The following is a 12,978-nucleotide window of genomic DNA, read 5'->3' as shown; positions in this document are numbered from 1 at the left end:
TGCTTTGAGACACAGAAATCCCATCAGCAGATTGTTCCACTTGCAATCCCAGAAAGTATTACAGCTCTCCTACCATACTCATCTCAAATTCCTGTGACATGCTTTCCACAAACCTTTTTACCAGAGGTTGACAAGTAGAACCAAAGATGATGTCATCAACATAGATCTAAACAAACATCAGAGCGTTGTCACTGTTAAGAACAAACAGTGTTTTGTCTACACTCCCGCGACTGTAACCTTGATCCAGAAGGAAAGTTGTCAACCTCTCATACCATGCTCTAGGGGCCTGCTTAAGACCATACAGCGCTTTCTTCAGCCGGTACACATGCTCAGGATGTTGTGGGTTCTCAAAGACTTTTGGTTGCTCAACAAACACCTCTTCTTGTAATATTCCATTCAGAAAGGCACTTTTGACATCCATCTGATGCAATGTGAACTTGAGAGCACACGACATACCGAACATGAATCTGATTGATTCTAACCTTGCTACTGGAGCAAAGGTCTCATCAAAATCAACTCCTCCAACTTGAGAATAACCTTGAGCCACCAGTCTTGCTTTGTTTCTCACAATGCACCTACTGGCATCACTCTTATTCCTGAAGATCCACTTTGTTCTCACTACATTGACATTAGCAGGCCGTTTAGTGAGTTCCCACACATTGCTTCGCTCAAACTGTTCTAGCTCATCTTGCATCGCAGCAACCCAAAACTCATCTCGAAGTGCCTCTTTGTGATTCTTTGGCTCCATAGTTGAAACAAAGCAGGCTAATTGAACAGTCTCAGAGTCCTGAGAAACAGTGTCAGGAACCACAACCTTCTGTTTATTTCCAGCCAGTTGAGCAAAATCAATATGTTTGCTTCTGGTAACTCTACACCCCTGAATCGCACCGATAACATCACCTGAGGAGTGATTCCGATGAACCTAAGGAGTGATTCCGATGAACCTGAGAAGATGGAGTAAGAGCATCCGATGATAACACAGGGCTGACAGAGTCACCATGGCTTTCAGGCCCTTGCTCGTGCTTCTCATCATCAGTTACCAGATCCTTGTCGGAGATAACAGGTACCATAGCAACTCGTTGAAACGAGGTATCATCAAAGACAACATTGACCGTTTCCTGAACCGATCTTATGCATTTGTTGTAGACACAGAATGCAGTGCTATGTCCTGAATAACCAAGGAAGATCCCTTTATCACTCTTGGAGTCAAACTTACCCAACTGATCCTTGTCATTCAAAATGTAGCAGAGACAGCCAAACACATGAAAGTAGCTTACTGTTGGAGACTTTCCTTTCCACAATTCATAGGGAGTCTTGTTGGTCCCTGGTCGGACATACACCCAGTTGATGATGTAACAGGCGGTGTTAACAGCTTCATCCCAAAAACGATGAGGAACCTGATTACCATGCAGCATAGCTCGTGCCATTTCTTGCAGTGTTCTGTTCCTCCACTCTACAACACCATTCTGCTCTGGTGTTCTTGGAGCAGAATACTGATGAACAATGCCTTGATGTCTGCAGAATTGATCGAACTTGTCATTCCAAAATTCTCCTCCATGATCACTCCAAATAGTTTGGATAGAACATTTTTCACTCTTAATATGCAAGGCAAGTATACGAAAACATTCAAGAGCATCCGATTTTTCACGCAGAAATCGCACCTAGGTGTAGCGAGTGAAATCGTCCACCATGACAAAGATGAACCGTCACCCAGATATGCTTTGAACTTGTATTGGACCCATCAGATCCATATGTACCAGTTGAAGTGCATGACTAGTTCGAATGTCTGCCACTGGCCCATGAGATGCCTTGACTTGCTTGCCCTTGTTGCAAGGACCACATATGAAATGTGTGTCGCCCTTCAGCTTTGGAATTCCACGCACAACTTCTTGATTAGCCAATCTCATCATTGTGCGAATATTCAAGTGACCAAGTTTCTGATGCCATAGCTCTGTGTCCAACTCAGTGGTCGTGTTGAAACACTGCATTGATGATTTCCACATGTAACAGTTATACCAGATCTCCTTCCTCTGAGTCGCACAGATCCTTGTTGATCAACATCCTTGCACCCCTTCTTGGTAAATGTGACATCCAGGCCTTCATCACACAACTGACTAATACTTATCAGATTTGCCTTCAAACCTTCGACCAAGAAAACATCCTTAAGATGTGGTTGAGATTCACCACTAGTTGTACCTTTTCCTCGGATTGTTCCCTTTCCTCCATCACCAAAGGTAACTCTCCCTCCATCAACATCTTCTATATGAGATAGATTGTCAAGGGCACCAGTCATATGCCTGGAGCATCCACTATCAAAATACCACTTGGCCTGATCAACTTCTGCTCTTTCGGCCATGAATGCCACTTGACAGTAGAGATCATCTTTCCTGACACATCCCTGAGTGTTTCTTCTTACAGCTGGATAAAACACACCACGTTGCATCAGGCTTGACACACGATTCTGAAATTGGTAGCACTGGGCTTTATAGTGAGTTAGATGTCCACAGTACCAGCATCCTCTTCTTCTACTAAGCTGAACAGGTCTTTGAGCCGTCTGCTGAAACCCATTTGAGGCATATGGCTGTCTTGTAGACAAACCAGGCTGCCTCCTCATCCTTGGGATTCTTGGATTTGTTTTCACAGAATGCTGACCATACAGACTGGTCGTTGTAGGGAATTCCTTCTCTTTCAGCTTGGGCTCATACCCCATCCCTTTGACAAACTGGGTGGTCGTGTTAGTGTTTGTTCCTTGATAACTCACGCCCCACTTCAGATTGCTTGATCTTCCAGTACTAAGCAGTGTATCCAGATCTTTAGTTCCCTTACTGAGCATTCTGATATTCTTGAGCTGTTCCTCTAACACCTTCTCATGACGCAAAGTCTTGGCTTTCTCTTCACTTAGTTCTTCAGCTGCAAAGTATCCCTTTCTGAAGTCAACTGGGTGTTGTCTTGGGTCTTTTGTAACACTGTCTTGATGAGAAGTTCTATATGATCTTCTACCGACAAATCAGCCTCCTCTCCATCTGAATCAGATTCAACCTTCTCATCTATACCTTTGTTTTTTACCAACACCTCATCTTCTTCGTCTTCCTCAATGACACCCAGCAGTGCCACAAAGCTGTTCAGAATCTCCCTTTTGCTGTCTTCTTCATCTGAGTCACTTTCGCTCCAAGTAATGTAAGACTTCTGCTTGTTCTCACGTGAAGGACAATCAAACTTAGTGTGACCATAACCCTTACACCCATAACACTGCAGAGAATTTTTACGTTTGTTGTTTGGACACTCAGACTTGTAATGTCCAAATCCCTCACACTCAGCACACTGTCGCTCCTGCTTGTCACTCTTCCTGATCTCCTTATCAGTGTTGGATTTCATGAGCGATGTGGTTCCCTTCCGCTGACCTCTTTCCATCTTACGAAAGTACTTCTTAACCAACAAGCCCACCTTTTCCTCATCAGCAACCTCCTGAGACTCCGCAAGCTTTTGTTCTTCTATAGCTTTAAGGGCAAAAGACTTCTCATTCATCTTTTCTTTCTTCTTTAGCTGTATCTCAAACGCCTGCATCATCCCAACCACCTGATTGTACTTGAGCTCATCAGAGTTCAGTGACACATCTATAGCAGACCTGTGTGGCTGAAACTTGTCAGGCAGACTTCTGAGGAATTTCTTCACAAGCTTCTTGTCCTTATACCGTTTACCCAAGACTACAGCTTCTTGTACAATACCACTCAACCGGCTGCTGTAATCAGCCACTGAATCGGTTTCAGACATGTGCAAGTTTTCGAAATCTGATGCAAGATTGTCCAGCCATGTGCGTTTGACCCTGCTTGTGCCCTCAAAAGTGATGACCACTATCCCATGCTTCCTTGGCGGCTACACATCCTTGAACTTGGTTGAAGATATCCCTAGGCAGAGACTTGAAGATAACTGACAGTGCCTGTGAGTTGTGTTTGGACTCCGCTTTTTCTTCTGCTGTCCATTTTTTCCTGTGCTTAGGAACCAGTTCTCCTTCCTCATTCTTCTCCGTAGGATGTGACCAACCATCTTCCACCGCAAACCAAGCTTCCATGTCAATTCTCGAGATGGCCTGTTTGATTGACACTTTCCAAAAACCAAAGCACTCAGGATCGAGTTTCAATGGTGTTTAAACCGCAACAAAATCCAGTGATTTCTCCATACCCTTGTCGCAAGATCTCACCTGTTGAAAAAGGATACCAGAACTTTTTATCAGGTGTCTGCTCTGATACCAATTGTAAAGGTATAGAGAACACACAATTCAAACAACCCACTTGGAAACGCGTCAAGTAAACGCTTTTATTTAATCTTATAAAAAATCTCGTTTGTTACAAGATATGAACCTAAGCTCACTCTCCTATCTATCTAGCACAACACCCTGTGTAGATCTAAAAGAGTAAAACAAACTCACCTTCTAAGCCTTTTTTGAGAATGCTTGAAGGTTTACAAATCTCACAACTTTATCCCCACGAGTGCTAGCTCTTTTTGTGGCTAACCCTCGTATACTTATACCCACACAAATGATCTCTAACCTAGATCTATGTGTATCTTAACTAAAAGGAAATATTCCTTATCCCTAAGAAAATATCCTTCCTTATCTCTCTCGATCAAATATACTCTCAATATCTTCGTGTATATCTTGATCTCTTCTTCCTTCCTTCTCATGCATCTTGTCATCACGCTCCACAATCTTTCTCCACATCAGCACGTCACGCCACGTCAGCATATCAGACCTCTGAGACACTTCACAGCCTCATGTTACCATCAAAACTCTAACGCACTTTCACTTACATCGAACCTCATTATGACACGATCAGGACCAATAAGGGCTCGATAATATAGAAAACCGTTGACGCATGTGCAATTTCCATAACCTTCTGTGCGATTGCGAGTGAAAGGTTTGTACTTGTAGTTGGTCTTGACCGTCCGCCATTGTTCTTGAGCTGATCCCTATGTTAAAACCCTACACTCATCGGATTCTTTCCAATCATACGACATGCACACTACTTTGCGTTTACCTTCGATAGGATTATACCCTAAAAAGACTGTTATATTCGTCCAGCTCTTGTTAGGTTTGGTTAAAGTTGTAAACTCTCTCTCTTAGTAGGGTTCCAAACTATTGGAGTGGCTGCATATTGTAAGCAGATCAAGCCATGGACTGACTCGTTTTTGATGGTGAATGAACAATAATTTGGAGAGGTGATATGGTAACTATCACTGATAGGTTGAGAAGAGGAGTAATATAAAGAGTTTGGGTTCCTATTATGTTGATAAAGCGAGAAAACAAAGAACCTGGCTCCAGATTTGAAGAAGAGTAGAATATTTGGTCGAGTTTCCAACGAGTTGGTGAGATATGGATCGGTGGTGAGTGATGACCAAAGCTTCGAAACACAACGAAGCCTCACAACAGATTTCACTGTCAGCCTTAAGAATATGTCCAACGTTAGATCGAGGGGTAAGGAAGGTAATGATATTGATGACGACGATGATGAAGATTTTCTTCTTCTGTTTCTTTTTCCTTCGATCTTGTCTTTTGGTTGCTCCATTTTTGTTTTTCGTCGAAAGCCCCAATTCACTATCGTTCCTCTATTTATATCTTTGGTGGCTATCGATCGACAAATTGGCATTAAAGGTTCTCAAGGCTTTAATAAAACAAATACAAATGTTTTTCTAGTCATATTTTACCCAATCAAATTTTGAAGGATTCTAAAGCCTAAATTTCGCCTCACAAAATAAACTCATAGTCATTTTTTTATTATTTTTTTATCCAGAAAATTACTATATTAAATGAGTAGAATTACAAAAGTCAGAGAAAAAAAAATGTTTAGTGATTTTTGTTATTGATTGAAACTTTTCGTTTGTTAACTAGACTCGATTGAATTAGATTTGTCAATACGACTCGTCCGATTGAATTAAGTTTAGATCGCTCGACAAGTAGGGTTTTCTTCACTCAATACAATCAAACTTTTTGCAAAATAGTATTGTAGAGACCATAAGATTTTTTTTCTTAAACACTTTCCAATATCATATTTCTAAAAATTTATAAAAAATTTATAAAAAATGCTTCTAGAAACTAAAATTTGAGATATACTCAAATAAGTTTATAACCTTATAAAAATAATAAAATATATACAAATTATTTTTATAAATGTGTATAATCTTATAAATACTTTATAAAACCATATAAATACATTGTAGAACCTTTTAAAATACCTTGTAAAACTCTTATAAAAGATTTCAAGCACTTTAATCGAGTATCCAAGCATATACCATCATCAAGAAATACTTTCTAAACCTAGCTTATAAAATGTCAGAAACTTTTCATATTTTTAACAAGGGATATTTTTGAAAATGGACAGCTAAAATGAATATTTTTTTAAATGGGCCCCTAAAATAGGCATTTATAGTGATATTAATTTATACATAAATTATTATATATTTAATATTTCTAGAGATTTGTAATAATACTAATTTATAGAGATCTGTTTTAATTGCTAAAGTTTTAGAAAGATATGTGAGTTAAGACAACTTGATATGAACTAAATTAATAATTTGGATATATAAACTTTATAACTTTTTACTTAAAATTTTACTATTAAGAAAATACCTCATTTGAATATAATTAAAAAAGAAAATAAGTGAATTTATGTGTGTATGGTTATGTTAAAAAAAGAAAAAGAACTTACATAAGTGCTATTAAGGTATCAATATTATTGTTTATAAAGCCTGTGTCTAAAATTGGAAAAAGTTGCAAAAGAAGAAAATATTATTCTTGTGATTAGATGGTAGTAATCATATATAGTATGTTAAGATTCAAACTATACAAACGCAAATAGAATCTGACGCCCAATTTACACATGATCCTCCTTTTTTATACTTTTGTTCGATGCATTTTTTATTGCAATCTTTGATTTCTCCACATGAACCGATAGGCATTATCGTATAAATATGTGTCGTCATACGAGAATTTTCTTCTGTAGTAGAATATATCTTCTTTTCCGCAAGACCTTGAAATGTAAAAAAAGATAGTAACAATTACACCCCTAAACTACAATTGATTAGTAACATGTTGCATAAGAATGTGGAACAGTGATATACCTCGACTCAAAACAAGGGCAATACATAGGAAAGTTAGGAAGATGCATTTGTGAAAAGAAACCATTTTTTTTCTCTTAATGTTTGACAATGTATTGTAAATATTCTCTTCTTCTTCTTCTTTTGTGATATGTAAATTTTCTTTCATGTCAATATACATATATGTATCCCGTGCAGATACATGCATATACATAGGAAACAAGGAAATAATCATTTGTGACAGAAAATGTTAGTATAGAGAAAAAAATACTTGAATATAGTTTTGATTTTTTTTCTTTTTCATTTAGATCATATTCCTAAAGCAGATAATTAATAAATTTTGTATTAATAATTTTATGGTAAATAAATAAATATATTTATCTCCTTTTTTTTAATAATAGTGGTAAATTATAAAGATATATAATAACTAGATCAGACCCAAGTATTAAAGCGGATATAAGAAAAAAACGGATTTTTTAAAATATTAATTTTTTCATTTGATTTTAAAAAAAAAACCGGATTTAGAATTCACACATTCCATCATGCAATATAATTTTTTTAATATATTATTACATGATAATAAAATTAGATTTTAATTCTATGCACTCAATCCCAATGAGTAACATTTATAATTTTCATATAAAAAAAATGTGCATTGTATCAAATTTATACCTTACTTAATATTTTATAAAAACTAAAAAAAACATAATTCTCAAAAAAAAACTGAAAATTAATTTTATCTCATATTTTTAAAAAGTAACAATATCTTATATATATTTGTTTCATATTTTGTAATCTCATAAGTAATAGTTTTACTATTTGTCCAGCATTATCATAAATTAATCAAAAATTCAAAGACGTTATTATGAGATTTTTTTTTATGTAAAGGTGAGTATCTACAACTTTTTTTCTTTTATGATTAATAATTGACAATATAATTTATTTAATTATGGTATTATAGTAAGTAATTGTATAATTTTCTTAATTTATTTTCTTCAAGAATTAGTAACTTAAAATTAGAATTAGTATTATTTTTATATACAAACTTATTAATGTCTTACTTATGTTAATCACTTTTATGTATAAATTTATTTTAACTATATGATTAATTACAATAAATAATAATTGCAATTAAATTGCAAATATTTTCCTTATTAATTGCACATATTTTCCTTATTAATTGCACATATTTTCCTATTGAAATTAGTAATTTAATAGATAACTTTCCTATTAGAATTAGTGATATAATAGATTATTTTTGGTTTGATATACTTTCAAAAAAAAATTGTAATCCTTTTATTTTAATTTTTTTAATTTTCCTATAATTATTAAATAAATTTTATTTTCACATATGTCAAAATATTATCGATATAATTGACACATGTCGCTATTATATGAATTACTAACTTTGAAAACTAAGGTTTATATAATAAGATACATGACTTTTAAGATATTAACTTGGTATTAAAATGCACACCCATGTGACATTATATTATTATAGTTGGATTATCTTTGATTATATTAAACATAGGATAATTAATACAAATTTGATACCTAATGATGTTTTAATTAATCAGGATTTTAAAATTTACAGAAATTGCTAAGATGGGAAATCACTGATTATTGGGAATTTGGGATCATCCATTTTTGAGTTCTAAGAAGAAATTCATTTTTGTTTGTGATTCTTCGATATTGAAGTTTAATTATGATTAATATATATCTTTCCCTACAATCCTAAATTCCTAATTAAGCAATTGGGAATGCATACCGCAAGGAACGTATCATTTTGGTTTAGGAGGTTCATCAGTCTAGTTTATATGCCCATTCTTAGGTAATTAGTATGACTTGGAGAGGGTTTAATACTTTCGTTTTCATAAGCCTTTACTTCATCTATCTATTACCTGGTTTTTATTAACATCAAATAGCTATGTTAGTCAACTGATATACAATAATTGCGTTTAGATAAACTCGTGTTTCTCTTTTGACCAAACAATAGTTTCTTCTTACGAATCTGAGAACAACTTTATGTAAAATTATTTGGGGAAACAAACACATAACAATCTCTATTTTTAACATGAATAATATTATCACCAAGTCTTCGGCTTCTTGTTACGAAGCTGGGAACAAACTTAGATACTATCAATTTCCCCGTCATCATAACCCGCATTATCGTCATCTTCATCGAGATCAACAACAACACCTTAATTAAGACGGATATTCTTTGGAAGCTGACCGTCCGCTTTGAGACTCCTTGCCTCATCAGACATGTACTTCAAAGGACACTTAACCAAGCAAAGGAGACTTAACCAAGCATAGTTCACAATATGTAGCTTCAATCGATTCATTTGATTTCCTTTTTTGGTTTGACTTTTGTTATGATTTACTTGGATAGAAAGAACAAAACTGAATTATTTGGTTCAGGTCAACTTAATCGGACCTACAAGAGAGATCTTTGTAGAAGAATTTTACACAAACCGATCCAACGTTAAACGGTTTCATGGTATTTCTAAAGTCACTTAGATCACTTTTGCAGACATTGTTAAGTTAGAGAATTAGTAAGTAAAGAGAGCAATTTACACAGCCCAACATTCAAAGGCTTCCTAACATTAACAAAGCGAAAAGCCAACATACCAAACCTTAATATATGTACCCAAAAATGGTCTTCCTTGAACTATTCTCTCCTTGGACCGGTCTCTTTGCCCTTCTTATTTGGCATAATACCAGTTCGGAGCACATTTTGCATCTACAGATAAATCCACCGAGAGGATATTCTTTCCGTTAAACGGTTTAGCCATACAGTCCACAACTATGTCCTTGGCGATCTCCGCTGATTCCATTGGTCCTTCCAAGATTACTTCATCATGAATCTGTTTCCCAACAGAAGTCTTATCACTCAAGTTTCAAACAAGTAGAGCCCAAAAGTTTTTTTTTTGTTTTTGACAAATGTTTAGTGTTATGGTAAGATTGATGAGTGTTGTTTACCTGTAAAAGCAATCTCCAACCAAGCTTCTTCAACTGTTGATTTGTTGATATTTCCAACATTGCACACATGGCAACATCAGCCGCACTTCCCTGTGATGCAGATCAACGATGCTTATACTTGAGATTGGCGAATAGAAAGGATATTAGTATATTATGTTAAAATAAAAGAACAAAATGGAAACCTGCACTGGGGTGTTGATCGCTGCTCTTTGGATATGATTCTTCTGAGCACGTGAACGATAAGTCGGGAATCTACGATCTCGTCCTAATAAAGTACGTACATACCCGTCTGTCAAAGCTTCTTTCTTACGCATGTCTTGCCATTTCCTTACTTCTTGTCTGTCATTGTACCACAGATTGACTGTGTCTTGAGCTTCTTCTTTTGAGACCTTTCGATGGTTAAAAAAAATGGCATTGTTGTAGATGCATCACACAGGCAAGCTCAAGTTGACCACACAGATTCAAAAAGTAATTTTGTATTACCTTCCAATCTCTAGAAAGCCCAATCGCTGTTTTCCCATATGCAATTGAAAAGTTAAGCATCTTCGCTTTTCTTCTCTCTGACCCAAAGGCGTCCTGAGTATTAAACATATTTGCAAACTGTTAAAATAATATGGGCACAGATTTTTAAGTTCTTTGTGTCAACGATGGGCTCTATACATTAAGCAGAGGCGTCAATGTTTTCTTAGCTACTCAAACCACTTGCTCATTATCAGTTAACAAGTAGTATATCCTTTAAAATCCCAGTACCAGTTTAAACAAGAACGCACCTTTAACAATGGCACGGGCGGCTTGTCTTCCCCAGGTTGTGGATGCCATTCAAGGATAACTTGGCCATTCTCTACAGCTTCACGAATATGCGGATACATATTCATGGCTGTCCTTGAGTGGAAATCTCCGCCTGCTTTGAAAGCTTCCATCATACTTTTACAACCAGCAAGATGTGCCAGAATTCGAAGTTCCAGCTGAAGAAGATAAAAGAGAATAACAGTCAACGAGCGAACCAGCATAATACCCTTACGTATGTTTCTACAACTACCAGAGTATCGTATTTTCACCTGCCCATAATCAGCCACAATGAGTGTATTTCCAGGTGATGCTACAAAGGCCTTACGAATCTTGTACCGATCCTTCTCTAGTGCAGGTTGGTTCTAGGCAGATAAGGAGAACTTTAGTAACACATTGTAAAATGCAATTACAAGACCATAAGTAGCATACTTACGATTGACAAAAATAACTTGACCATTTCAAATAAGATACTGTAATAGCTCTTGGTAACACAACACATAATTTCAAACATAACTATATCACTGCCGACATAATTTTCAAAATGTACCAGTAGATAACAATAGAAACTTACCTGCAAATTTGGCCTTCTAGCTGATAAACGCCCAGTTTCTGTGTTGATATTTAGGGAGCAATGGACACGACCATCTTTGCCTGATACATTACTTCCCTGTCAAACAAGAAAACAATTCCATAAACATCAATCTGAAGGGTAAGGGATTAGCAGCTAAAAATTCAGATAGAAGCTGTTCCGAAAAAACAATTACCTGTAATGGAAGAATAAAATTTGAGATCAAAGAATCTATAGAGCAAACTTCACATAATGAGGCAATAGCATGACATGCTTCCTTTCCCCTTTCACCGCCTCCAAATCCAACATAAGCTGTTCCATAAGCAGATGTGTTGGTTTCAACATCGGTCTTCGGCTTCTGTATTTTTGAAGTTTGATCTAGTAGCTGAGTAGCAGCAGTCTCATCATCCTCAGAAATGTCTTCTAGAGAAATATCTGAGATGTCCTCCATAAAGTCATATTCAGCAGAAACTTTCCCAGCTAAGGCTTTCAAAGCATCCCCACTAATAGAAGGCCAACCAGTAGCAGTGAACGTTTCAGTTGCAAGTGGGTTATCGCTGATTCTATGCAGTTTGATATTTCGGAACTTTGTCGGTGTTTTTTTGCCTTCTGCAATAACCTTATCAACATTGGGAACTTTGAAAAGTTTTTCAACTGGAAGAACCTCACGATTCTCACTGTGAAAGAAATAAACAGAACTTAAAATTCATAAAGCTAAGCACTAGGAAACTAATCATGTAATTCTTGTTACAATATACCAAGAGATATTATTATTTTCCCTAATTAGTAATAACTTTTGTTTAACTTAGACAATACACCTGTTAGAAATGCCACAAAAATGTAGGAAAAAGATACCTGTTAGAAACGCCACCAAAAAAGAGCTGACGCAATTGTGTGTCGCTACCAACATTCATATGCTTTGCATCGGGGCAATACTTAGAGGCCCAATTTCGAAACCTACTAACAGCAACTTGCTGCTCGACTTTGGCAACTTTCTCTATTTCAGCAAGATACTCCCTATCTACAAGTATCCCTTCTGCTTCCATTTTAACAAGAAGTTCACCAAAGGGTCGCCAAAACTCATGGTAAAAGTCTAACATTGTTCTTCCCGATATTAGCTTTCCATCAAGGCGCCATTCTTTCAGTTGTAGTTTCTTTGACATGCTTGCGTAAAGCTTTAGTGTGCTTATCGCATCCAAGGCAGAGTATGAAATCCAAGCCTCTCGATCTTCTCGCTGAAGCTCTTCAACAGGGGGAATGACAACCATCTTCCCTTCTGATCCATCTTTTTTCAGTTTTCTCTTGCCAAAAATAGTCTTCATCGAAATTTTACCAAGGAACTCTGCTTCCTCTTTCGTCTGTGTGGCCCCAAGAACTTTTGGGTCACTTGTAAGCGCTTCAAGTGAATAACCACCCTCTGTCCGTCGTGCAGAATCCCATAATCGTGCCATGTGCATAGTGTCGGCATGAAAACCAGAAATTTCAATTCCATGGTTCCTAATGATGTGGCTATCGAAACTGTAGTTGTGCCAGACCTGAAACGAAGAAAG

The 12,978-nt window shown here is 36.4% G+C and overlaps 1 protein-coding gene across 1 annotated transcript in view; it reads right to left on the bottom strand.

The window, feature by feature from the left end:
- Window positions 9,568–12,978, bottom strand: part of LOC104742609 (DNA polymerase I A, chloroplastic/mitochondrial) — a 6,656-nt gene continuing 3,245 nt past the window's right edge. The window contains exons 4-12 of the mRNA XM_010463629.2: window positions 12,284–12,963; window positions 11,625–12,105; window positions 11,432–11,527; window positions 11,130–11,222; window positions 10,842–11,036; window positions 10,555–10,647; window positions 10,254–10,460; window positions 10,072–10,161; window positions 9,568–9,956 (exon numbers count right to left, since the gene is read on the bottom strand). Of these exons, the coding sequence (XP_010461931.1) occupies window positions 9,795–9,956; window positions 10,072–10,161; window positions 10,254–10,460; window positions 10,555–10,647; window positions 10,842–11,036; window positions 11,130–11,222; window positions 11,432–11,527; window positions 11,625–12,105; window positions 12,284–12,963 (2,097 nt within the window). The 3' untranslated portion in view covers window positions 9,568–9,794. The remainder of the gene's footprint in view (window positions 9,957–10,071; window positions 10,162–10,253; window positions 10,461–10,554; window positions 10,648–10,841; window positions 11,037–11,129; window positions 11,223–11,431; window positions 11,528–11,624; window positions 12,106–12,283; window positions 12,964–12,978) is intronic.

Source organism: Camelina sativa, chromosome 14 (assembly GCF_000633955.1).
Source record: "Camelina sativa cultivar DH55 chromosome 14, Cs, whole genome shotgun sequence".
NCBI classification, from domain to species: domain Eukaryota; kingdom Viridiplantae; phylum Streptophyta; class Magnoliopsida; order Brassicales; family Brassicaceae; genus Camelina; species Camelina sativa.
Note: the sequence above shows the minus strand (reverse complement) of the source record. Positions and strands in the feature narration are given on the sequence as shown.